The sequence below is a fragment of the Leucopleurus acutus genome (assembly GCF_964270905.1).
Source record: "Leucopleurus acutus genome assembly, chromosome: 1".
Taxonomy (NCBI): domain Eukaryota; kingdom Metazoa; phylum Chordata; class Mammalia; order Artiodactyla; family Delphinidae; genus Leucopleurus; species Leucopleurus acutus.
In genome coordinates, this window is record NC_139142.1 from 27,648,292 (window position 1) to 27,673,628 (window position 25,337).

The window sequence follows — 25,337 nt, forward strand, 5'->3', positions numbered from 1 at the left end:
GTGCATGGTGTGGGGCGGGGGGCGTGTTGCACTCTACACAAAGGTCAGGAGATGAATGGGGCTAAACTCTAGCCTACGTTCCGCTTGCCCAGCCCTGGCACCATGCTACATCAGCCTGAAGGAAGCAGGGCAGCCTCTGTAAACTGGCTGCCCAGGGCCCCTTTTCTAATGCACACAAAGGAACCAGGTGTGCCAGCCCTCCCCTGCCTCCTGCTTCCCTGCCTGGATTGTAAGCCCTTGGTGGGCCAGATGCTTTTCCCTCAGTGCCCATGTGGGATCACGCACCATCTGAGGTGCTCACAAGTGGACCTTGGAAGTGGTTAGATGATGAATTCATGACATCCAGGTTCCCCACAAGCTGACACGTCTTCCTGGGGGAACTTGGAGCCAAAGGCCCAAGTTCATTGGCCCTGGATGGCTGTGGAGTGGGACCTGGCCTGGGCTGGGGAGATGGCTCCAGTGAGGCCAGAGTGCTGGGAGCCACAGAGTTCAATGTTCAATGTGATGACTCTCTGGGGGGCGGCAGCTGTCTGCCCAGCGCTGTGATGACTCCATGAAGGATATAAAGAGGGTAAGGGGCTTCCTTGGTGGCGCAGTGGTTGAGAGTCCGCCTGCCGATGCACAGGACACGGGTTCGTGCCCCGGTCCGGGAAGACCCCACATGCCGCGGAGTGTCTGGGCCCGTGAGCCATGGCCGCTGAGCCTGCGCATCCAGAGCCTGTGCTCCGCAACGCGAGAGGCCACAGCAGCGAGAGGCCCGCGTACCGCAAAAAAAAAAAAAAAAAAAAAAAGAGGGTAAGATCCAGTCCCCTCCTTTCCCCTCTCGGGATCTGTATCCCTGGCCATGCTGCAGCCCTTTGGGTGGTCTTGCTGGGCCCAGAAGGAGGCAGAGGAGCTCCTGGAGGGGCCCTTCCTTTACCTCCTTCCTGGCTGGAGGGAGAGGGCGATTGCTCGGCAGTTTGACACTTGGACAAAATGAAACTTACGTAGAAAATGAGGGGCATTTCCTGGGGCCCTGGGCAGCCCTTCAGGGCACCTCCTCCTCCCCTCTCTGCCCCCTGAGGTGCCCTAGGTGTGATCCCAGGGCCTGGGCAGCCCACTCCAGCTTCCTGCCCAGCACCCTGGCCCATCCAGGAGAGAAAAAAGCCAATGCAGAGTCTCAAGGAGCAAGGGCTTGGCGGCCCCTCCTCTTTGCCCACCAAGGCTGGGTGTCCCCTTGTTCCCTGCCGGGGCAGGGCAGGTTTGCAGCGGGGGCTAGAGCGTGATGTCTGGAAACACTACCTTGGGTCCCTGGGGATTAGGCACAAGGGCCACCTGACTGTGGCCTGGGCTTGAGGCCTGGACAGCGAGGAGGAGAGAAGGAGCAGAGCTGTGCGAGGGCTTCCCCCTGCCTCTCCAGGACCCAGATTCTCAGGGGAGACTGAGCCACTTGGGAGGCGCCAAGGTGTGTTCAATTGTAAGGAGCTGGGCCTGCAGTTACAGGAAGGCCCGGAGCAGGGATAGAGTCCAAGGAGCGCCCTCCTGTCTCGGCGCTCTCTCCCTGTCCCCTCCTGCCTCTCTGACATCTCCACAGCCTCTTTCTTGGTCTGCCCCTCAAGCCTTGCTGCTCCCCAGACCCCTCCTCTGCCCTTATTGATTCTCCCTTTGCTCCTGTATTTCTTAAAGTGTTTCCGTGTCAGAGCATCTGGCAGTCATAAGGGACACCATGAGCTATCAATGTAATTAATTCCATAATTAGAACTGGGAACAGTTTTACTAGCAGAAACTATGATGATCATCTGTGTGTGCAAAATAAAAACCCTCTATAGGCACACGCACGTAGCCATGTAGACAGCAAGCTGTCGAGTGAAGTGTGATGGGCTGTTGCCACGTTTTCCCGTCAGTGTTCCTTTTTGGCTTGTCATTTGCTTTATCGCATGCTAGCAGGCAAGCGGTAGCAGGCACCAAAGGTTGGAGACAAATTTATGGGAGCAAAGCCCAACACGGGGACCAGTCTCTTCATTAACACATTTCCCTTTTTGAAACAGGCAAGTGTAAGCAGAGTCCAGCAGTGGAACTCTGAGTCGTGGTTTGTTATGAATACTCTCCCCAAGTAATATGGTCCCTGCAGCCCCACCTCTCCACCAGGACTCCCTTGACTGTGTCTGCAGACTGTGTCTGCAGCCTCTCTCCTGAGTGCTGCCTCCTGGGTATTTCCATCTGCTTCTGAGATCCATCCTGAGGCACCCGCACTCACCATGTCCCAAACTGAGTCACTTCTTGGATCACTCCCTGAGATCTTGGAATGTCCTCCACCCATTTGTCTAAGCCACAGCTGGGAACTCTCTATGTATTAAATATCCCCTGAATCCCGATCCTCTTCTTGGTCCCATCCTTGGTCCCTGCTAGCCTAGAGCCCAGCCAAAGCCTTCCAGCTGGCCTCCAGCCCTCCCCTCTCTGGTCTATCCACCACCAGGTAATCTTTCATCAAAGTAATAAACATTTGAAAAGGTCCATCCCATCATGTCCCAGACCTGCTTGAAGACCACCTGCACCTCAAGGCTAATGTATGGCTCCCGCTGTACCTCCACACATGTGCTGGGATGCTGGTTCCTTTGCTCAGTCTCCACTGGAGCAGAGAGGGCAAGAGAGTCTTTGCCACCCTTGGACCTGGATACCTGGCACGTGGCAGGCATTCAGTAAGTGCTTCTTGAATGCATGAAAGAGGGTGGGCTTCTCCAAAATCTCTAGGGACTCCCCCTTACCCATTCAGTACAGCCCAGACACCTCCCTGATATTTCAAGCCCTCCACGATATGGACCCGAACCTATTCTTCTTTAATCCCTCACAGCCTCAGTGAAATGGCGATAGAGAAATGACAAATGGTGGGTGGCTTGAGGATGAACTTACCTGGTTTGGTAACCTGGCTTCTGCACTTAGGAGTTCTGCGACCTTCAGCAAGGTATAGAATCTCCCTACCCTCTGTTTTCTTGACTGTGAAATGGGGGATAATGAGTATCTAACTCTTAGGGTTACGGAGAGGATTTCATGAGATAATGCATGTGACATGCATTGTTGGCATGCAGCCCGGCACAGCACAAGCATTCATTAAATTGTAGCACCAGTTTCTTCCCCATGCATCCACTTCCCACTCCCCCCCCAACACACACACACACACACACACACACACACACACACACAGGAAACCACTTATTAATTCTCAGGGTATCCTTCCAAGGTTGCTTTATGAATATGCAAATAAATTCATGCTTATTTTCTCTATTTTTACACAAAAGTTTACATGCCCCACACCAGGAGTCAGCAAACTTCTTCCACAAAAAGCCAGATAGTAAATATTTTAGGCTTTGTACAACATATGGTGTCTGCAACTACTCAGCTCTGCCACTGTAGAGCAAAAGCAGTTTTAGACAATGAGTGTGACTGTGTTCCAGTTAAACTGTATTTATGGAAACAAATTTGAATTTCGTATCGCTTTCTCATGTCATGAAATATTATTCTTCGTTTGATTTTTTCCAACCATTAAAAAGTATAAAAAACCATTGTTAGGTCACAGTCTGTACAAAAACAGTCGGTGGGCCAGATTTGGGCTGTTTTTTCACTTTTCTATATATCGTGGAGAGCTTTTCTGTGGATGTAAAAGGGCTGCATCTTTCTGTTTTGAGGGCATAGGACTCCATCCCGTGGATGTCTCTTAGTTTGTTTAACCAATCTCCTACTAAGGGACACTTAAATTGTTTCTATTCTTTACAAAATATTTTGCAATTACAAAACAGTGCTACTATGAATACTCTTGTTCATCCATCATTGTGGACGTTTACAAGTGTCTTAGGTCAGTTCCCCCTAGAGGCGGAGCTGGGACGTGAATTCAGGTGTGTGTGTGATTTACTCGGGGAGGGCTAAGGGCGGGAGGGAGGCAGAATGGAAAGGCGGAAAGAGCCAAGCAAGGATTGGTCCCGGGAAAATCAAGCCATAGCCTAACAGAGGGCGGAGCTTGGACAGCTGTCCCACCTTGAAGCAAGGAGGCGGGGCTTTTAAACTTCCGGTTCAGTCAGTCATTGGCTTCGTGGTCATGATGGTGGGAGGAGCTTGTCAGGTGGTCGTCTTCCGCCCGGAGCACAGCTCAGGGGAAGCCAGTGTGGGGTGCACCGGCCACAAAGGGGACTGGGCAGGGCGGCAGCAGTGCCTACCACAGCAGGTGTATCTGCAGCACAGCCTCGGAGGTGGACCTGCAGGGGCAAAGCATTGATGCATTGCTGTGTGGATAGACATTGCCAAATTGCTCTCCAAATGGGCTGTGTCGACTTACATTCCTACCAGCAACATCTGAGTGTCTGTTTCTGCACAATCTCACCAAATTAGTCTATTATTAAACTTTTGGATTTTTTGCTAATCTGATGGACTGAAAAATGCTATCTCAAAGTAGTTTTCATTTGCACATCCCTTAGAATGAGAAAAGTTGAGCCTACTTTCATGTGTTTAAGAAACATTTGGGGCGGTGGGAGCACATCCGCTCGCCACCTGGGGACCCGCGCCGCGCTCCCCGACCCCGCCCGCCCGACGCCCATTCCCCCGCCCTCCGCTCGCCCGGGTTATAATTGCCTCTCACCACCCGTAGGGGTTATTTTGGGGGTGGTTGTAGGTGGCGGCGGAGGCGAGGAGGGGAATTGTGTCTCCTTTCCCGGGACGGGGGAGCGGCGTCGGAGGCCACGGTTTCCAGGGTCCCTACCTATGGGAGGAGTACTTCCTTCTTTCCATTGACATCAAGCTTGGCCATGGGACTTGACCAAAGTCAATGGAAGATGAGAAGTGATATAGGTCATGTCTAAGAAGAAGCTTTGGAAGCCAATGCATGAGTTTATTTTGCTCATTTTCCTCTGCCACAGGAAAAACAGGTGCCAGATAAAGGCTTTTTCTTCTGTCAGGATTCCAGAATGAAGATACCTGTAACCAACCCAAAGTCAACATAACAAAAATGAGAAATATATTTTTGTTCTAGTAAAACAGTAGTTCTCAAAGTGCTATCTGTTAGCCCAAGACTCTTTAAGGGTTAAAACTATTTTAATAATAATACTAAGTTCCTTTTTCATTGCGTTGACAATTGCACTATGGTTCATAAGCCATGGTGGGGAAAACGGCTGGTGCCTTAGGAAAAGTCAGTGCAGTTGCTTCAAACTGTGCTCTTTGTCACCATATATTCATAGTAAACAAAAAAAAATTATACTTGAGAATGTACTTGATGAAGCAATGAAACATTAATTTTTAAAAATCTTGATCTTGAAAAAAAAAGAAACGTTTGGGGTTTTTTTTTCTGTGAACAGTTCATATTCCTTTGCTGACTTTTCTTCTAGGGCTATTGGTTTGGTCTGTCTTTTCTGTTTCTAGGAGCTCTTTAAATATTATGGAGATTGGTTCTTTATCGTGATATGAATTGCACATATTTTTCCCATTTTGCCTTTTGTCTTTTTACTTTGTTTAAAGTCATTTTGGCCAAGCAGAGGTTTTTGATCATAGGGTTGGTTGTTTGGACAAGTAAATGATATGTTATGTAAAACACCTAGAATGATGTCCACTACTTGGTAGGCACTGAATGGATGTTATTTTCCTTCCCTCCCTTCCCTTCCATTCTATGCTTTATCCAACTGTGCTCATTATCCTTCCTTAAATATGGCCCATGCTTCCCACCTTCATGCATTTTCTTATGTTACTTTTCTTATCTGGAATGTCTTCCCCCTCATTTTGGACTGTGAAATTCCTACCCTTCTCTTAAGCCCCAGCTCAAATGTCATGGTCCTGCTTACATCTGAACTCCTGTACCTCTGTTAGCCATCAGAGTCCACCTTGGATCCTAGTAATATACACACATTTATCATGCTTTTCCTGAGCCTCAATTTCCTTACCTATAAATTGGAGTTGCTGGGGAAAATAGAGATTTATTTTTATTACAACATAATGCATGTTTACTGTAAAACTGTAAAAAAATTTTTTTTACTGAAAAAACTCTAAAAATATGAAAACATAAAGTTTAAAACAGTAGTTACACATACCTAGGCATTCTCATCCCCAAGGGGCAGCCACTGTTTACAGATCCTTCCAGACCTTTCCTATGCCTATATAAATATCTGTAGGGAAGAGAGAGAGGTTTTTCTTCAAACAAAAACCTGGAAGTATTACTGTCCATATTATCCTGCAACTTACTTTTTTCATTCAGTAAAATAACATGAATAAGATGATGCATTTAAAAAAAAAAGATGATGCATTTAAAGTACATCCTTCAGTGCTCTGTCCATGGGAGCTGTAATTATTCTATGTACCTTGCAGTGATGTTTTTAAACTTTCTTTTGGCAGCAGAACACTTAGCAAACAAAATAGTTTGTGGAAACCCAGTTATCAATTAGATAGAGTGGAGCCACCAGGCTAAGGTGAAAGTGGGTGGGAAGGAGGGCACGGAGCCCCTCACCCACTCGTCTCCCCATCACTGTTTGAGAACCTTAGTGAGTTGGGCAGAATATGGGGGCAACATGTTCAGCTGAGTGGCATTATCATGGGTATGCACTGTCCAGGGAGTTTCCACTCAGGTCTGAAGATCCCAGCCAGCTGGGATGGAAGGTTTTTTCCCAAGTTAGTTGAAAGGGCCAGAGAGTCCTCAGGCCAGAGCACATCTTGGTGGATCATACCCAGTGGCTCCTCCTTGGCTCCATGACGGTCTGTGATGAGAGTTTTTGTTGGTCCATGAAGAAATGAAAAAAATAAAGTCAATGAGGTGAGATTTCCACGAAGTTAAGCTTATTCAAATATTTCTTATTGGCATTGAAATGTCTTTTCTTTCATAAAATTATGGTGGTAATAATTGGGAGTTTTGTGTGTGTGTGTGTGTGTGTGTGTGTGTGTGTGTTTTAATGTCTTACCTAAATAAAAAGTTGGCAACTTTATGTTGGTCCCCTACATTTGTTTCAAAATTTTACTGATCCATGAAATCCTGAAGTCTAGAGAGATGGATGTTCCAGTCAATTGTGGCAGCTCTGCCAGGACCTCCTTGGAACAATCCCAGAGAGATAATCTTGGGCCAGGCGAGTCTGAGAACCTTTATGCTATCCTTTAACGAAATCAAAGCAGTTCTTCCAAAGCTGAGAGTGGACAGAGCCCCGCTCCGGGGACTTTAGTCAAAGAAAGTCACCTTCCCAGTGCAGCTCTCACTTGCCTCTGTTCCTACCACTCTCTAGGAGCCAGAGCTGAGCTGAGGACCTGAAGCCCTTCACACATGGGGTGGGGGGCCCTCCCTCCCTGTCCACCTCCGAGGACTGGTCTGGGGTTTATGAAGGGAGATAGCTGACTCTTTAGAGGGGTGTTTTCAGTGTAAGACATAGGACCTATCAAAGAACCAAGACTTCCTTCTTTACTTGGCTGTGAGCCTCTCAGAAGGTAGGACTTTTTGATTTGTACTGTTTAACCCGAAATCCCCATCACAGCAGCAGCTGACAATGGATTGAGCTCAGAAGGCTGTGGTTGTTAAAAATGTATTGACATCAGAGTAGTCCCTTGGCCTTTTATATGTAAGGATGCTTGGGCAGTATAACAAGATATTTGAGGTGTCTTTTATTCCTCTTAGATGAAGAAGAATTTTTAGTGGCTTGGGGAGAGGTATTTTGTCTGAACTATAGCTAGCACTTCCTTTTCTTTGTTCATGTGATTTTAAAGTTCTGGTATAGTTTTCAACTTGTGACCACTTATTTATATTTTCAAAATAATCACATGGTGTCACTGTTCCCCTTGGTCCTCACCATAGCCCGGTGAGGTGGGTGTCACTATTCCTGTTTTACTGATTAGGAATCTGAGTTTCAGGGGATCTCAGTGACTGGTCAAGTAGGAGGCAGAACTGACATCTGCCTGGCCCAACTCCTGTCCTCTCTTCTCTGTACAGACAGGTCCTTTCTACAACTAGGGAAGACATTTTTTTCTTCTCTGCAAAGTTAAACCTTTGGCCCTTAAGGGATTTGAACTCAGGAATCTTGCGGCCATTAGCATTGAGTTCCAACTAGAGAAACAAGTGATGGCAACAGTAACAACAGTGACAGCAAAAGACCAAGAAAGAACCCTTTGAGTTTCCACCTTGACCAGACTGGAGAGCTCTTTGTCAGCATCAAGTTCAGAAATGTCCCAGGTGGTCCGGGCAGAACCTGAACTACTCCCTTTAGCTCCCTGGTTGCTCTGTGATGCTGACACTAAGCTGAGCCATAGTACTGGCTTGGTACCACCAGGAGGAGACTTCCACCGACCCACCAGCTCACTTACCTCTCACTCTTTGGTGAACTCTTGGAAGCCATTGGAAGGATTGTGTTTTCTGCTGCAGCTGGCTGTGCTGACCTTCTCCTCGGAGTTAGGAGCAGGTGCCTGAGGGTGGAGCCCCCAAATCTGGTCCATTACAGCTCCCAGAGCTTCTGGGGTGGCTAACGGGCCCTCTCTCTCACTCCAGCCCTCAAACTCGGGGAGCAGGCTGGGGCATGTTTGGGGCTGTCAGGGTGAGTATTTGCTGCTGGTCGCACTGGAAGAAGCGCAGTGATGAAGCTCACGGGAGCCAAGTCCCAGGCCAACAGGGCTGGGGAAGGGCTGGAAGGTGCCCAACTCTGACACCTGTGCTGCTCTGGCTTCTGCCAGGGAGGGATGAGAAGGAGATTGCTCATGGCCTGGACACCCGGGGCCAACAGAACAGGAGTAGGGATGATGGAGGGAGAGGGTCCCAGCACCCACTTGGGCAAAGAATCCAGTGGAGAGGCTAGGGGTGGGACCTACGGGAGGAAAGAGCACCACCCCAGGCCTGAGCAGAAGCTTCTAGGCTGAGTTTCTGTCATGGTCTGGGCTGCTCTGTTGGGTGGCACAGGAGTCAAGCTCTGCTGGATTGGAGTCCTGGGGCCTGATTTACCTGTTGTATAACGTTGGGCAAGTAATTACTCTCTCAGCTTCAGTGTCTACAATGTGCTCACACCCACCACAGTCCAGACACTGTCATGTATACAGTGGTTCATATACATTTGGACAGTGACAGAGTATTTACAACAAGGCTGCCTTGTAGAATGACCTGCCTTATAATAAACACATAAAGAACCGTTCAAGTTTATGAGCAAACAACTCACATAGTTAAGATATCAAAGGACATGAGCAGAAAATTTTCACAAGTGGTAAATAGATGTATGAAAAAAATTCAACCTCAGAAATGATAAAAAAAAAGGTAGCTAAAGCAACATTGAAGTATCATTTATGATGATGATGATGATGAAAAATTAATAATACACTGGCGAGGCTGTGTATAATATAATAATGTTGGCGAGGCTGCACTCTGAATGGGACATTTATACAACCTTTTGGAGAGCAGTCCTCCAGTGTATACCTAGAGCCATAAATGTAACCTCTGATATGATCATTCTAGTCCACAGAATTAATCCTAAAATAATAAGCCTTTTCAAAATGTTTCTTATAAATATTTTTCAAATACACAGAATAAAAACAGTTTAATGGATTCCCCTATACTAAAGGAATATTTTAACCAAAGAAAAAAATCCATGAGTCAGGATGTCCACAGTTAAAAATTAAAAAAACAATCTAAGTATATAACAGGAGAATGTCTGAATAAATTGTGATTCATCTTCAGATAGACTACCTTGTAGCAATTAAGATGATCAATATGAAAATTGTGGAATTGTATAAAGTACGATCTAATGTTAAGTGAAAAATCAGAATTTAAATGGTATCTGCAAGTGATGACAATAGTGTAAGAACATATACTTGAGCAAAGGTTGAAAGGAAATATGCCAAAGTATTTGCCGTGTTGGGGTAGGAGGATGATGAATTCATTTTTTTTCTCCTTGAACATTGTTGTTATATTATTTTTACAATAACATTAATCAGAGGGATATTCAGGGCTCTGCCCCCAAATCAATCTGTTAACGTGTATTTGCCGGGCACATGTTCCACAAGCAATTTGTATGAAAGGTTGTATTAAGAAGTGGCAAGAAGTAGGCACAGGACTCAGTTTTAGGGCAAGGGCTGGTCCATCAGAGTCTCAAACTCTTCAAATGTCAGAGCTACATGGGACCAATCTAACACCTTTATTTTGCAGTCGAGGGCCCTGAGGCCCAGGGAGGCTCAGTGACTTGCCCAGAATACCCAGCCAAAGCCTGGCAGTTCTACATAGGGGTAGGCACTCCCACCGAACTAGCCAGCTGGCCTTAGTCCTGTTCCCCTGTCTCAGGGCACCTCCGTTTTCCTGGAGTTGGCAAGAAGGCAGCCAGAGAACACTCTACTAGTGCAGAGGCGGGGGTGGACGTCCTGAACAGGAAGGGCACAGAGACACTGTTCCTGGGATGCAAACCCCATGCCCCGGTTGTCTCCACAGGACCCTGAGTGGGCTCAGCCAGACACACGCCACCCAGCAGCACGTGGGGCTGTCCCAGACTGTCCGACTTTATCTGGCCACTGCGGCCAATGGCCAGCTGACCTCCAATGCCCTGCCCATGGGGCCAGGCCCTGAACGGAAGGATGGTGCCCAGCAGGCAGCATATCTGGGCCACCCGTCATCCTCCTGGGGTAAGGACACCCTGACTCCAGGTCCTCAAAGAGCAGGGCATCTAAATCTTGGACCTCCTTCTCCCCACCTTTGCTTCCCCCTTCACCCTCTCAGAAGGGCTGAGCTGTCACCCTGTCTCTTATCTTTTCAGCCAATGAACAAAACAGTTGTCAAGCATCTGCTTTGTGTCGGGCTCCATGGGTCCTAAGCCAGCTGTTGGAGGCTTTGCCCCTTTGAGACACCTAGACCTTGATTGCTCCATTTCTGCCCCATCTGTCACCTGTTCTGCCTTTGCTTCCCTCATATCCAGTTGTGAACCTCACCTCCCTGGCGCCGGTCCTTCCACCTCATCCTTCCTGTAAACCCCTTGTTACCTACAGCGGGGCCTCTGCTTCCCAGAGGAGAGAGCTGCGCATCCCTGAGGATTCAAGCCTCCACACATTCTTGCTCGTTGCCCAGCCATCCTTCCCGGTGTGCCTGGACACTTTCTCTCATTCCTCAGAGCAGCTACTCCAAGCTGCCCCCACCTTCCCCAGCCCCATCCCATGGCCATGCTTTCCACTCCCCAGAGTCCTCACCTTCCTGCCCATTTTAAAGTGTACACATCAGTGATGTTTAGCATATCCACAATTTTGTGCATCCACCATCTAATTACAGAACATTGCCATCACTGCCAGAAGCAGCCCCGTGCCCATTAAACAGTCACTCCCTTCCCCACTCCCACCCTCGCCTCGGCCCCTGGTCCCACTAATCTACTCCCTGTCCTTATAGATTTGTGTATCCTGGACTTTTCATATAAACGGAATCATGCAATACGTGGCCTTTTGTGTCTGGCTCTTTCACTTAGTGTAATGTTTTTGAGGTTTATCCATGCTGTGGACAGCATGCATCAGTGTCCTTTTTATAGCTGATGACCTTTCTTGCCATCTTGAGAAGGAAGTGCCCCTCTTCTTGTCTAAGGTACATCCCACTGTTTCTTGACTCTTCTGGAACCCTAGGCTGTCACCTGCCCTCCCCCCACCCCGGTTCTCCTCCCCCTTCAACCTGTTCCCCACTCAGCCCTTTCCCTAGAGCATATACAGTTACTTACAGCTCTCCCATTCTCACACACACACACACACACACACACACACACACACACACACACACGCATGGCTATTTCTCCACTTCCCTCTGCCTTCCTTTCTATCTCTCCTCCCTTCACTGTCAAGTCTCCATAGACCTTTTATACTTCCCTTCTCAACCCCTCCGCCTCCTGGCTTCCCCGCTGGGCCCCCTATACAGAATGAATACCCCTCCTTTGTATTTCCACTTGTGTTAAATGAAGCGACCTCAGCTCACACTGCTACAAAGACCTCCCAACAAGTCACCCTGTCTCTCCATCCACCTGCACACCCCAGCTCAGATGGCATTACCCTCCCCCCACTTCGTCTTTGATCTCTCACTGAAAATTTTCAATGATTTCCCACCACCAACTGAATAAAGTTCCCTATCCTTGTTCTGGCCATTAGGGCCTCCAACACCCGACTCTAAATCATTCTTTCAGGTGTTCTCTTGGAAAACTCTCTTCTCTGGCAAGTCTGAGCTACATTCTGTTCTCTGCCCTTTGGTGCAAAGCCCAGATGCAGCCCTTGTTGGCTGTGTGACTTGGGATGCAACCCATCCTTCTCTGAACCTCAGTTTCCTTAACTGTCAGATGGAAATATTAGGTTAGATATAAGAACATTGCCAATATTCAACCATTTTAACCTACAAAAATGGCAATTTCTAGTGGTTCAACCTAAAATAATACTCAACAGGGTTGAGAGTTATTGTGCATAAGGCGTGAACTCAGTTGCTGGCCTGTCGGCATCCCTCAGTAGATGTTGGCCTGTGAGCTGTTACTCGGCCCCCGCTATGGAACCTCGCATCCAGGAGGTACTTAGCAAATGCCCTTGGGATGGATTCAACCCAGTCCCGTGGGCCTTTCTAACCAGCCTCTGGAGGTCACAGCTGTGCCTCTCAGCCTTGCCCCCTGGACCCAAGCCCTCTCTCTGCAGGGCTGAATCTCACGGAGAAAATCAAGAAGATCAAGATCGTCTTCACTCCCACCGTCTGCAAGCAGACCTGTGCCCATGGGCGCTGTGCCAGCAGCTGCGAGCGTGGCGATACCACCACCCTGTACAGCCAGAGCGGCCACGGGCATGACCCCAAGTCTGGTTTCCGAATCTGTGAGTCCATTCCCCGCTCACATGGTTCCTGGCTGGCCCTGGGGCTGGGTGCAGGGGTAGCCAGAAGGACAGGCCTGCCTTGGGCTGGATCCCAGCTCTTCTGCAGGAAGGAGGCCGGGTGCTCTCATACCGTGGCTCCTGTGAATGGTCTCCAACCACACAGTGCTGAGTCCTCACCCAGCTCTGTCACATGTGACTGAACAAGTCTCACAACCTTGCTGAATCCAAGTTTCCTCCACAGAAAAGTGAAGGCGTTAACAGTGCCACTCCCCCCAAGCCCCCCACTCCCATCCTATCCCCCAGGTTACTGCAGGGTGGAGGAAAGGCAAGGCCTGTTATTATCCATCCTCCTTCATCCTCCCAGGCCTCCTGGAAAGTCCCTGCATTTCAGGGGGTGCCCGGTTCCCAAAGCCATCCAGATTTGGGGGTCTTGCTCCCCCTGCTTCCCTGTTGTCACCCAGCGGCCACAGAGTAGGTGCTGCTGTGTTCTTCCACCACGTCACCTTGAGGTCGATGTTGTAGATTTCTGCCAGATCCCCTGCCTGAATGGAGGCCGCTGCATTGGTAGGGACGAATGCTGGTGCCCCACCAACTCCACTGGGAAGTTCTGCCACCTGCCCGTTCCCAATCTGGACAGGGAGCCTCCAGAGAGGGGGGTCCACCACAGGGCCTCGCCACAGGGCCCCTTGAAGCAGTCCACCTTCACGCTGCCTCTCTCCAACCAGATGGGTGAGTGTGGGGCTGGGAGGCGACCTGGGTAACCGCGTAAGGTGGGTGCTGGCATCTTCATGGAGGGGACGGGAAGCTGTCTCCAGCCCTTCCTTCTCCTCTACCCTTAGCACTCAGTTTCATTCCCTAAGTTTTTCTCTGCCCTTCCATCTGAGTTCATCAATTTTTTTTTTTTTTCTCTTATCCCCTGGGTGCGATGGGGGAAACAAAAGAGTATAAGGGTAGGGTCCTGATTTCAAGGAACCCATGGTTCTGAACAATAGAGGGAGGTTGCATGAGAAAGAATAGCATCATAAAACAGTTCCTTTCCTCTGCCTTCCGTTATTAGGTGCCAAATAAAGGGTACAAAAAATACAGAATTTTGTAGGAGATCAGGGGATGGAGAGCCCCAAGCCTGGCGAGTTCAGGGAAGGCTGCATGGGGGAGGTGGACTTCAATTAGGCCTTAAACAATGCATAGGCTTTGGTTAAGCAGAGGGGAGTGGAGGGCTTCCTGGGCAGAGGGACTGGTGTGAACAAAGGCATAGAGTGGGGACGATGCAGGGTCTGTTGGGCTGGAGCTCGAAGGTTGTGCAGGATCATGGGGGGGAGGTGGAATCAGGAAGGTAGTTTGGAAGTTGGTAATGAAGGTTTTTCAAGAAAAGGTATGGGGCTTCCCTGGTGGCACAGTGGTTGAGAGTCTGCCTGCCGATGCAGGGGACACGGGTTCGTGCCCCGGTCTGGGAAGATCCCACATGCCACGGAGCGGCTAGGCCCGTGAGCCATGGCCGCTGAGCCTGCGCGTCCGGAGCCTGTGCTAAGGTGTGGAGGGAAGGAGCCTGTGCTTGGTCCTGTCCTCCCTGGGGTATTGTTCTGGGTTTTGTGTAGAGAGTGAAGAAATGGAGGCGAGTTTTGGGGAGACACAGCCAGTGGCTTGCCTGGCCCAGGGCTGCTGCACTCCTCAGAGGGTGGGGCCCTGTTTCCCCACCTCTGACCCCAGCCCCTGTGCCCAGCCTTTGTGAACCCCTCCTTGGTGAAGGTGCACATCCACCACCCGCCTGAGGCCTCCGTGCAGGTCCACCAGGTGGCTCGGGTACGGGGCGAAGTCGAGGAGGCCCCAGAGGAGAACAGCGTGGAGACCAGACCCTCGCCCTGGCTCCCCGCCAGCCCCGGCCATGGTCACTGGGACAGCAACAGCATCCCGGCTCGGTCTGGAGTGGTTCCTCGGCCGCCACCCCCGGTGGTGCCCAGGCCTCCGGCACTGCTGGGCCGGTGCTACCTGAGTGCTGTGAATGGACAGGTGAGAAGGCAGCTCCTGCCCCAGCCCCGGGGTCTTCTGGGACCACGACTGCTTCCTGCAGTGCCCCTCCTCCTTCTCTCTCTCCTCCGTGTTCTTGAGGAATGTGAATCTACAGGGTCTCCCATTCCCCACATGGGAAAACTCAGGGCATAAAATTGCCTGAGTGTAGAGAGCTTAAGCCTCCTACTTGGTCGCCACTGGGTACCTGTCAGTGCCGGGCACACAGAAGAGGACCCAAGAGAGGCCCCCTCTGGAGGGGAACAAGCGTCCTTGTGTCCTAGCAAATCCTGGGCTCTCCTGGAGCTGAGTGTAGGACTCCCGGTGCGTGGGTAGTAGGGCTATTAGATCTGGCGAGAAGGAGTTTGGTCTTCAGTTAAGGGTGGAGTCACAGAGATGTGAAATTAGCAAATGCAGGTTAAACCCCAAAGCCTTGGCGGTGCAAAGATAAGACACTCCACCCCCCCTACCCCCGGTGGCATCCTCAGTCGGTGATGGGAAATCATGTAAGCTTTTCTGAGTCCAGGCACCTAAGGATACGGGCTAAGCCAGACCCAGGATGGTTTTCCCTAGGATTGCAGTTTGGCGCTCCCAGAAACCCCTCCTCGGAACTGGGGGAGGTAGTGAGTACCCAAGGGATAGGGGCTCTGAGTCCCCAGCTCCTCCCCACCTCTCAGCTGTGGTGTCACTGAGCATGGACCCTGCTCACGGAGGTGGCCCTGGCATACCCTGGAGTTTGATGGAGAAAAGCCCAACCTCCGTGGGCTGGGAACATGCATGGGGGCAGTTTGCAGACTTCACAGACAAGATCTTATCTGGATGTGTTCCTGCCACTCCCCTCCCAAGTTTAGGGTCTGGCAGAGTGGACTTTGGGTTTCACTGCTTCCTTCCGGGACAACTCCTCCCCTCTCCTCCCCTCCCTTTGGGTGGGGGCATTCTCTGCAGGATGTGAGTGGTGAGCTCATGTCTCAGGCTTTCCTGCGACATCTCTGTGCACAGCAGGGGAGGGAAGCAGGTGATGAGTGTCCATGGGCTTTTTTCCAGTGTGCCAACCCCCTGCTGGAGCTGACTGCCCAAGAGGACTGCTGTGGCAGTGTGGGAGCCTTCTGGGGAGTGACCTCCTGTGCCCCGTGTCCACCCAGACCAGGTGAGTGCTGGGTGCCAGGGTCCAGGGTTGTCAGCAAAGCTCTCCCAGGGCCTGGCCTCTGCTGCAGGCACCAGGCCCCGCATTTCCCACCAGGGCCTCAGAGGCCAGGCAAGCAGAACAGGCTGGTAAACTAGGAAAGCTTTCCAAATCGACCTTGAGTGTGCTTTTGGCTGGTGGCAGAGGCTCCTGACGGCACAGACCCATTGCCAGGTGCAGCGTGGCCTGCCTGCTCGGTCTGATGGCCTGGAATGGGTTACTCTCTTTTGCCAGCTGTTCTTCCTCAGATTTTAGGAATTACATCCCATGCTGGGCCCTCTTCTACCCCTCAACCCCCTTCCACATACCCCCTGCCCAGATACCAGGGGCCCAGAGGTCTTGATTTAGTGACTCAGTGTTTCTCTCACTCTCTCCCTGGAGGGACCCCTAGGCCCCCTCCTCAGCTCTGTTTCCTGCCTCTCAGCCTTTGAATCAGTGTTGGGCATCTGTCCCCGAATGTCCTCGGCCTTGGGGTATGGGAAACTCAGCTCCCAGCCCTCTTTTTTGTGGTGGGAAAACCTAACGTATTCATTTATTCATTCAGCAAATACTCACCAGGTGCCTTGCCTATACTGAGCACTGAGAATTCAGGAGTGAGCAAAATACCACTCTCATAGGCACTGATCTTAAAGTTGGGAGACAGATGACGAGGTACCTATGCCTGAGTGTGGCTCCTGCCCGCTCAGCCTGTCTTCCTCTTGCGGGCCTCACTCCTGGGCTTGGGTCCAGGCCTGGCATGTATTTCTTTTGCCTGTCAAAAGTCAACTCGGGGGCTTTCCTGGTGGTGCAGTGGTTGAGAGTCTGCCTGCCGATGCAGGGGACACGGGTTCGTGCCCCGGTCCGGGAAGATCCCACATGCCGCAGAGCGGCTGGGCCCGTGAGCCATGGCCACTGAGCCTGCGCGTCCGGAGCCTATGCTCCGCAACGGGAGAGGCCACAACAGTGAGAGGCCCGCGTACCGCAAAAAAAAAAAAAAAAGTCAACTCGGTGAGTCAGCTTTGTGGGGGGCCTGGCCCACAGCCCGAAGTGGGGAATGGCAGGGCTGTTCCTAACTTCAGACTCGGCTGTGGAGCAGTGACCATATTCTCCAAACTAAAAATAAATGTGGACAGTTTCACAGTGTGATAGAATTTTTGGTGAAGCACCAAAGGGTAGTATTACGCTTTCAGGCTTGAGCATCCAATACATGGCAGGTACCAGTCCCAGCTCTGCCTGCTGGCCTCTCTCTGCCCCATCTCCCATCTGTGAAATGGAGACAGTAATAGGGCCAGCCTCATAAAGCCACTGTGGAGAGTAAATGAGATGGCACCTGTACTTAGCATTAGGTCAGTAAGTGGTAGCTGTTATAATTACTGTTAGAAGTATCCCTCCAAGAAAGGAAGAGGGACTGGACCCACTGCCCCATGGGGAGGAGTGTGTGGAGCTGCTCAGCATCTCCCCCTGCAGGCCAAAGATGTTTTACCACTTTTATTCCTCCTGGTCAGACCCACCCTTGAGACTTTCATATCCCACACTCCACTCAGCCAACAAATATTTTCATTGATGAAGTACCCATTTGAAGTACCCATAGTGTGTAGGCCTTAACAGTGGAGAACGAGGTAGAAACAGTGCCTCCCCTCTCCAAGCTTACAGGCTGGTGGGGGAGGGGGGCGCAGACAGCAGAACCGGGACCACCTTTGTGCAAATTAGAGAAAGGTGCCCCTTCCATGTGTTCAAAATAGTCTTTATAATTGGACAAATCCAGGATGCCAATGATTCTGTTAGATGTGGAGCTTTTGTGCAGTGCACAACCTGCACATCTGTACACCGTGGGGTAGGAGATCCATTCCCAAACTGGTGGATCAGGGAAAGCTTCTTGTAGAGGTGACATCCAGGATGAGGTCTGAAGAATTATTAGAGTAGGTCTTCCCTGGTGGCGCAGTGGTTAAGAATCCGCCTGCCAAGGCAGGGGACACGGGTTCGAGCCCCGGTCCGGGAAGATCCCACATGCCGCGGAGCAACTAAGCCCGTGCGCCACAACTACCGAGCCTGCACTCTAGAGCCCACGAGGCACAACTACTGAGCCTGCGCGCCTAGAGCCCGTGCTCCACAACAACGGAAGCCACTGCAATGAGAAGGCCCTGCTCACTACAACTAAAGAAAGCCCGCGCGGCTACAAAGACCCAATGCAGCCAAAAATTAAATAAATAAATTATTTATTTTTAAAAAATAGAATTATTAGAGGGGGCCAAAGAGATGGGAAAGAGCTTAACAACCCAAGGAAATTGCACAGGCAGGTGAGGTCGAGAGAGTGAGAACATTTCCTGGAGCATAGCACACCCAAGGCTGAGCACCCACCCCCTCCCTGTCCCCTGCTCGCACCACCCCTCACTGTGTTCAGCACACCTCAGCAAGCTGGGCACAAGGGTGCAGACCCTGGAATGTTAGGCATTCCCCACACTGAGCAAGAAATTGCAAAGGGCAATGTAAACATTTAAAATGCATTAAAGTGCAGCTGGGCATTGTAGAGAGAAGGGGCGAGATGCTGGGGAACCTTGTTTGTGTTGACAGGGTGCCAGACACCTAGCTCCAGTCCCAGGCCTGGGGCCGGGGTGGGGAATGTTTCTTTACGTAGGCAAGACAGGCAAGTTACTGTGCAAGACTCTAGAAAAAAAGGCGAGCTGCTGGGGTAGGTTTGGGAATGGTTGGCAAGACAGGCATACTCCTGAGTTCCGGAACATTCTCAGCCCTGGTGGCTCTGCCCCTCTGAACCTCTATTTCTCTTCTGATAAAATAAGGCTGTGCCCCTCAGGGAAGGGCTTTGTCATCCCCAACAAGGTGGTCTAGTAGAATCAGGGGGTGAGGGGAGTGATGGAGCCAACGGCGGGGGGAACCACGTGACTTCATGGCTTCCGCTAAATCAGCTTTGGCTTCTGAGGCTGTACAGGACGATTGAAGAAGGTCCCTGCAGTGCTGCTATTTCTGACATGGGAAAGGACTGCCTTGAAGTCTCAGTTACATGGCACAGACAAATCCCTTTCCTTCCAGAAAAATTCCTCAGTGCCTTCTTAGGGAAACGGCTCAGAGAGTCAATCTAGGTCAGCCTCTTGTCCCCCCACCTTTCTCCCTTCACTCTGAGTGACAGATGCAGCTGACCTGCCAGAACCTGGCCTGAGCCACATCCTCCTGACCCCTGGGGAGTTATCAAAAGTCGCAGCTCAGAGCTTCTGCAGGGTCTGGAGAGCACACAGCTCTCAAAAACCACTTTGACTGAGACCACATTTTTGAGTTTTCATCCGAGAAAGACAGACATCTGGGTTGACTGGAAAGTTGGCCGCTGCCCCATCTGGCTTGGCACCGGCTGTGTCAACCCCAAGGCCCCTTTGCTGGGGCAGGCTGGGCTGGCACACGGCGCGCAGCCCGCAGTGGTGGGCCCCGGCTGTTTGCCACGAGACCATCTCTCCGTCTGCCTGGCATAGGATGAGTTCACCGCAGAATCCAGGCCCCTCCCTGTGTCTCCAGGGAGAGCTGATTCTCTTGCTCGTCCCCTTCAAGGAATTCTGCATCTTTCCCTCTTAAAAACAATAAGAGCTGCCAGGTACTGAAGTTTTACGCTATGCCGTGCTTTGCACCTACGTGATCTCATTTCATTGTCACAACCAGAGGCAAGCTAAGGATTTTTATCCCCATTTGACGGAGGAGAAAAATGTAGCTCAGAGAGGGCTGAGGAACTCGTCCAAGGTCACACAGCTAGGATAGGGGAGCTGGGATTCAAATCACAGTGTGTCTGATTCTTAGGGGACAAGGATCTCCCTAATCATTCTGGGGAGGGGGGCGTTGGGGCAACCTGAAGACAATACAAATCAGGATGCTAGACCAGGATTTTACAGTCAAGAGGGTGCATCCCAGGACTGTATTCCACGTATACATGAAGGACAACATCCTGCCAGAAGATTGGATTGAACAGACAGGCAGGGCAGCAACACGCAGTGCAGGCCTGAATTAACAGAGATGCGTTGAAAGAAACATCCGGGGGTTGGGGGGGAGTGGGCAGGCTTGTTCTGTGTGGTTTCAGGGTGTGGGCAAAAGCCGATGTGTGGATGTTTCTAGTAGGCAGAACTCAACTGGAAACTGAGCAGTAGGGACAACTTATTAAAAACTGCAGCTGCCCAGCAATATAACGGGATGTTTCCAGAAGTACTGAACTCCCCACCACGAGGAGTATGCCTACCAAGAACAGGTGTGTGGAAAGGAAATTGATTTTTGAGGGAATATAGGTTTATATATACATCTGAACATTTATTTGAAACTCTCAATAGAAGGAAAGCCTTGGTTTGGCTGGGTTTTGCCATGGCCCTTGCCTACAAGGAGTGTTCCAGGTGTAGGTCTGTGATGCCAGCCCCCGAGGAGAGTGGGCATGTGAAGGTGATGTCTGGGAGGCTGGAGCAGAGAAGCCTAGGGCGAGTCATGGCAGCATCACTCTCATCACGTCCTCATTAGCAGCCCTTTACTCAGAGGACGTAATACGCGCCAAGCCCCACGCTAAGTGCGTTCTCATTTCCTTGCCTCTTAACAACATCTCTAGGTGGGTGTTACTATCTCCATTTTGCAGATGAAGAAATTGGGCCTGAAACTCCAGGTCTATGTGACCCCAGAGCCCTGCTCCTAATCGCTCTGTAATCCCCTTCCTCTGCTTCTTGGCTTACGCATTCAATGAGCTAGAGGACCCCGGCTGGGGGAACAGCTGTGCCAGGGTGGGGCTCCTGTTCTCTGTAATTCTGGATCAGACACCCAGTCTCCTGCCCTAAAGAAATGAGATTTTCAGAATTCCAGTTGTTGGGCTGATAAAAGCCGTGATTCTTTGGCTCGAAGCCTCCTGGGAATTGTGACTCAGCTCCAGTTAGCACCCTCCCTACCCTAGCAGGGGTGTCACTGACACGTGGCATCTCTGGCCTGGAGAGCCCTGGAAGGGATAGGGTTAGGGTGGCGGAAGCGGCGCCTGTCTGAGCCAGGGCTCTGACCAGACCCCTCTCCACCTCACTGGTCATGGTGACCAAGACACCCACTCTGGCTCCGGAGCCTCCCGAGGAAGCAGTCAGAGCCTGTCTTTGGGTGGCATTTCCACAATCATTGCAGGATCCATTAGGACTTCACCAAGGAGGAAAATCTGGAGTAATGGACATTATTATAATTACCAATATGTGACAAGCATCGTGCTCCGGGTTTTGCATGCCTGTTTAGTGTTCACAGTAACCCTCTGAGAAGGGAAAAGTCATCCCCATTTCGCTGATAAGAAAGCCAAGGCTCAGAGAGTAACCTGCCCAAGTGTCTCCAGCCAGTGAGGGGCAGCAGGCCACCTTGCTTTCCTCGAAACTGTGTTTCTGGAAGGAAGGAAGGAAGGAAGGAAGGAAGGAAGGAAGGAAGGAAGGAAGGAAGGTAGGAAGGGAGGAAGGAAGGAAGGAAGGGGGGGAGGGAGGGAGGGAGGGAGGGAGAAAGGAAGGAAGGAAGGGAGGGAGGGAGGGAGGGAGAAAGGAAGGAAGGGAGGGAGGGAGGGAGATAGGAAGGAAGGAAGGGAGGGAGGGAGGGAGAAAGGAAGGAAGGGAGGGAGGGAGGGAGGCTTGAGGAATACCTACAGGTACTGTGCCAGGCATTATCATTATGCTAGTTTCAGTCTGACATTGGTTGTTTCAGTAAACAACCAGTTAATCCTCACAACAACCCACGAACTGAGTTTCTGTCCCCACTTCTACAGGTGAAAAATTTAAGACCGAGGGAGGTTAAGAAATGTGCCCAGGTCACATGGCTAGTCAGAGTGGAGCCAGGAATTAGACGCTAGTCGGGCTGCCCCAGCACCCACACTCTTTCCACTGCTCCCGGGGAGTCGAAGTTTCTATCCAGCTAACCCACCTGAAGTTTACGGATCAAGGGTTCAGCTCCAGCCTGCTCACGTGCCCCTGTGCATCAAACTTAGCCTCGTCCAGTGTGTGTGTGTGTGTGTGTGTGTGTGTGTGTGTGTGTGTATCTGTTCTCTGGGCAGAAGGGTGTGTGGCAAGGGACCCTCCACATCTCCCTGCTGCAGCCATCTGTCATCACAGATTGAGATCAGCATGGCTTGTAAACAGCCCTGTGGCCAGACATATGTCTCCACCGTCTCCTCCCCGAGCTCTGTCTCGGAGTCAGGGCCAAAACTGTCTCCAGAAATCAGTTTGCTCTCGTTGAGGCCTCCTTGGGAATTCCAGCAGCCAAGGGTGAGAATCCGCAGGGTGGGGGCAGGCTGCAGCCAGGGAACCCTCTGCTTCCTCCCCATCTGTGAGCAACCAAGGTGCAGCAGTGAGTGGACAGGGCTGGGGGCCGGGGCCAGAAGACCTGAGTTCCAGGCCCGCATGGCCCAGGTTTCCTGACCAGGAAAGTCATGCATGTCTGCCCTATGTGCTTCACAGGCACTTGATGATGTTCAGACTCCTTGGAGTTGAGGTTGAGTCCAGCTGACCCCTCAGCAGCTGTTTGGGCTTCTCAGGTCAAAGTCCAAAAGCTGCAAGACCACTTCCCGAAAGAGCCTCTCTGAAGCGCCCACAGGAATCCCAGATCAGCCACTCTCTTCTTCCAGATCCACAAGTCCTCTGCTCTCTGGCCCTTGACTTATCCTTGATCTGGCTGAGGGGCCATGGGAGGAGTACATGTTCTTCACTATTTCCTTTACCGATTCTACATGACGCTTTGGTTGTACACATTACGGAGCATCTGCCCAGCATCTGATTACTTCTTCTGACCTCCTTCTGGGTGTCCCTGCCTTTTTTTCCCCACTCACTCTCCTGATCCCTTGTTTTATAAAAGGGAGAGGAGGAGTTCCCAGGAAGGGTCATATGCTTCCTGCTGGGCAGGCATCTCCCTGTGGCCTCTGGACCCTAAGATTCTTGGCCTAGACAACTCCTAAGGCTCGTCATGAATTCGTTCGTTCATTTATTTATTTGTAGGCAGTAGAGGGGAATAGTTCAGAATTTATCCTCTGGAAGCAGATGCATAATCCCAGCTCAATCCATCAGCTGGGTGACCTTGGGCATGTTTCCTAACCTCTCTGTACCTCAGTTTGCTCATCTGTAAAATGGGGATAATATTAGTATCTCCAAGGCCTGTTATGAGGATTAGATAAGTTATTACCTGTAAAGCCTTTATAACAGGACCTAGCCCATAGTATGAGCTATTTTAGTGCCTGCTATTATTACTCATTCCATTTTGATTGCCTATACTATTCCGTGTGCTGTTTTTGACTCCAGAGACACAGCAATGACAAAGAAGGCAAGGTCCCTGTCCTCACAGAGCTTATGCACTAGCAGGGGAGATGGACAAGCAAACAGGCAGCCACAGCACAGTCCATTAAGCATTACAGCAAGGGAAGGCCTACGTGTGCTGGGAGCACTTGGGAGGTGCGCCTGGTGATACCCGCCCTCCCCCATCACTGCCGAAATCTCGCTCAGAGCCCTGGGTGAGTGCTGAACTCTCACCCCAAGCCAAGGCTTCTCCCTTCCATGTGCTCATCTCAACTTCGACTTTCTTTCCCCCAAAGAGATATAAGCAGATTTTTCTGGATTGGCTGCTGCACTTGGTCTTACAGAAGCTGGGATCCAGCCCCCTATAGGAGGCCTCTGTGGGTTTGAGGAAGGGGGCTGAGGGCCCTGGTTCGGGGTGGGTGGGGTGCAGGGTGCTGGCAAAAATGGGTGTCTCACGAGGAACGCTGGTTTTGACACTTCTTTCTCTCTAGAAGTCTGCCCTCACCAAGGGCTGTCCAGCCGACACTTTCTCTTCAGGCCAGTGAGAAGGCAGAGTCCTCTCAGGAGGAAATCACTTTCTAGAAAAAGCGCATGTTTCCAGACTAACGGATGAGCCCCACTCCTCTTAGTTCACGCATTGCTCAGCTTCTCGGGGTACCCTGCAGGTGCCACAGCTGGTGCCCAGCCTTACTGTGATCCCAGCTCTCTGCCACCCCTCTCCTGCTCCGTAAAGAAGCAAGGTCCTTCTGCCTACACCACCTTGCTGCCCTGGCCTCCTGGCTCCCCCCTCCCTTCCTCTCTGGCTGTAGGAGGGATGTGCCCTTGGCAGCCAGAAGCTTGGTTGCAACCCCGACTAGGCCCCCTCTGAGCTTCACCTTCCTTCCTAACCTGTGAAACAGACAGGAGAAACAGACAGGACAATACGCACCAAAGGCCTCAGGCCTCCGAAGCCCTGTCCAGATGTCCCCTTGTCTCAGTTCTCCCGGCCCCTGGCATCAGCCTCAAGATATTCCTTCCCACCTTCCGCGCCTGCATCTAATCAGCTTGCTTTCTGAGTTTCTCCAAACAACTTCCCCTCTTTCTTTCTTCCTCCCGGTCTTCAGTTCATGCCACCAGGCCCCGGGCCAGGTGCTCACATTTCCCGGCCTCACCCCATCCTTTTTCTCAATGTCAGCATTTTCAGAATACTCACTTATCGCCACACAGCGGCCTTTTAGGCTGAAGCCTAGTTCCCATGTGGAAGAACATGCAAACCCTGGGGAATACCATCTGTGGCAAAAAAGAAAAAATTACAACTTCAATTTACAGTTCTTTAATCTTAAAAAAAAAATTAAGCTTTACTCATTTATGTCCTCACTTGATCTCTATGTCAGACTGTTGCAAGTGTCCTCAGGGAAGTGTGGGGCTTCCAGGGAAACACGGCACCTCCTCATGTTTGTCTTTGGTATCACAACATGTGATGCACGACAATGCTGTTTGTGGGGTTCTTCAGTTAGGTTGTCTAGTTTTAAATAAAGCAGCCCTCACCAAGTGGAGAAATGACTCTAAAAAATTCTTGCAGAGAAACAGGATTTAAAATAATATGAGGGGCTTCCCTGGTGGCTCAGTGGTTAAGAATCCGCCTGCCAATGCAGGGGACATAAGTTCGAGCCCTGGTCCAGGAAGATCCCACGTGCCGCGGAGCAACTAAGCCCGTGCGCCACAACTCCTGAGCCTGTGCTCTAGAGCCAGCAAGCCACAACTACTGAGGCTGCGCACCTGGAACCTGTGCTCCACAACAAGAGAAGCCGCCGCAGTGAGAAGCCCGCACACCGCAACAAAGAGTCACCCCCGCTCGCCACAACTAAAGAAGGCCCGCACGCAGCAACGAAGACCCAACGCAGCCAAAACTTAATTAATTATTTAAAAATCCTCTTTTAAAAAATAAGTAAATAAAATAAAATAATATGAATAATCCTAAGCGATCCTTTAAAAATGCAATGCTGACACTTCTCCTCTGACACGTAATCGGCCATATTCCAAGGTAAAAATAATGATGACCTCTCAGATGGGACCCAAAATGGACCCCAGGAGTCAAATGATCAAGAAGTCTATATAAAATACAGCTTAAAAAAAAATACAGCTTATATCTACTA

General features: G+C 50.8%; 1 protein-coding gene across 1 annotated transcript in view; it reads left to right on the forward strand.

Annotated features, from left to right (window-relative positions):
* The window catches only part of LTBP2 (latent transforming growth factor beta binding protein 2), a gene marked incomplete at its 5' end in the record, with an annotated part of 95,162 nt that overhangs the window by 34,569 nt on the left and 35,256 nt on the right, over window positions 1-25,337 (forward strand). Inside the window, 5 exons of the mRNA XM_082841447.1 lie at window positions 10,340-10,578; window positions 12,598-12,768; window positions 13,291-13,497; window positions 14,489-14,775; window positions 15,817-15,919. Coding sequence (XP_082697573.1) covers window positions 10,340-10,578; window positions 12,598-12,768; window positions 13,291-13,497; window positions 14,489-14,775; window positions 15,817-15,919 — 1,007 coding nt within the window. The remainder of the gene's footprint in view (window positions 1-10,339; window positions 10,579-12,597; window positions 12,769-13,290; window positions 13,498-14,488; window positions 14,776-15,816; window positions 15,920-25,337) is intronic.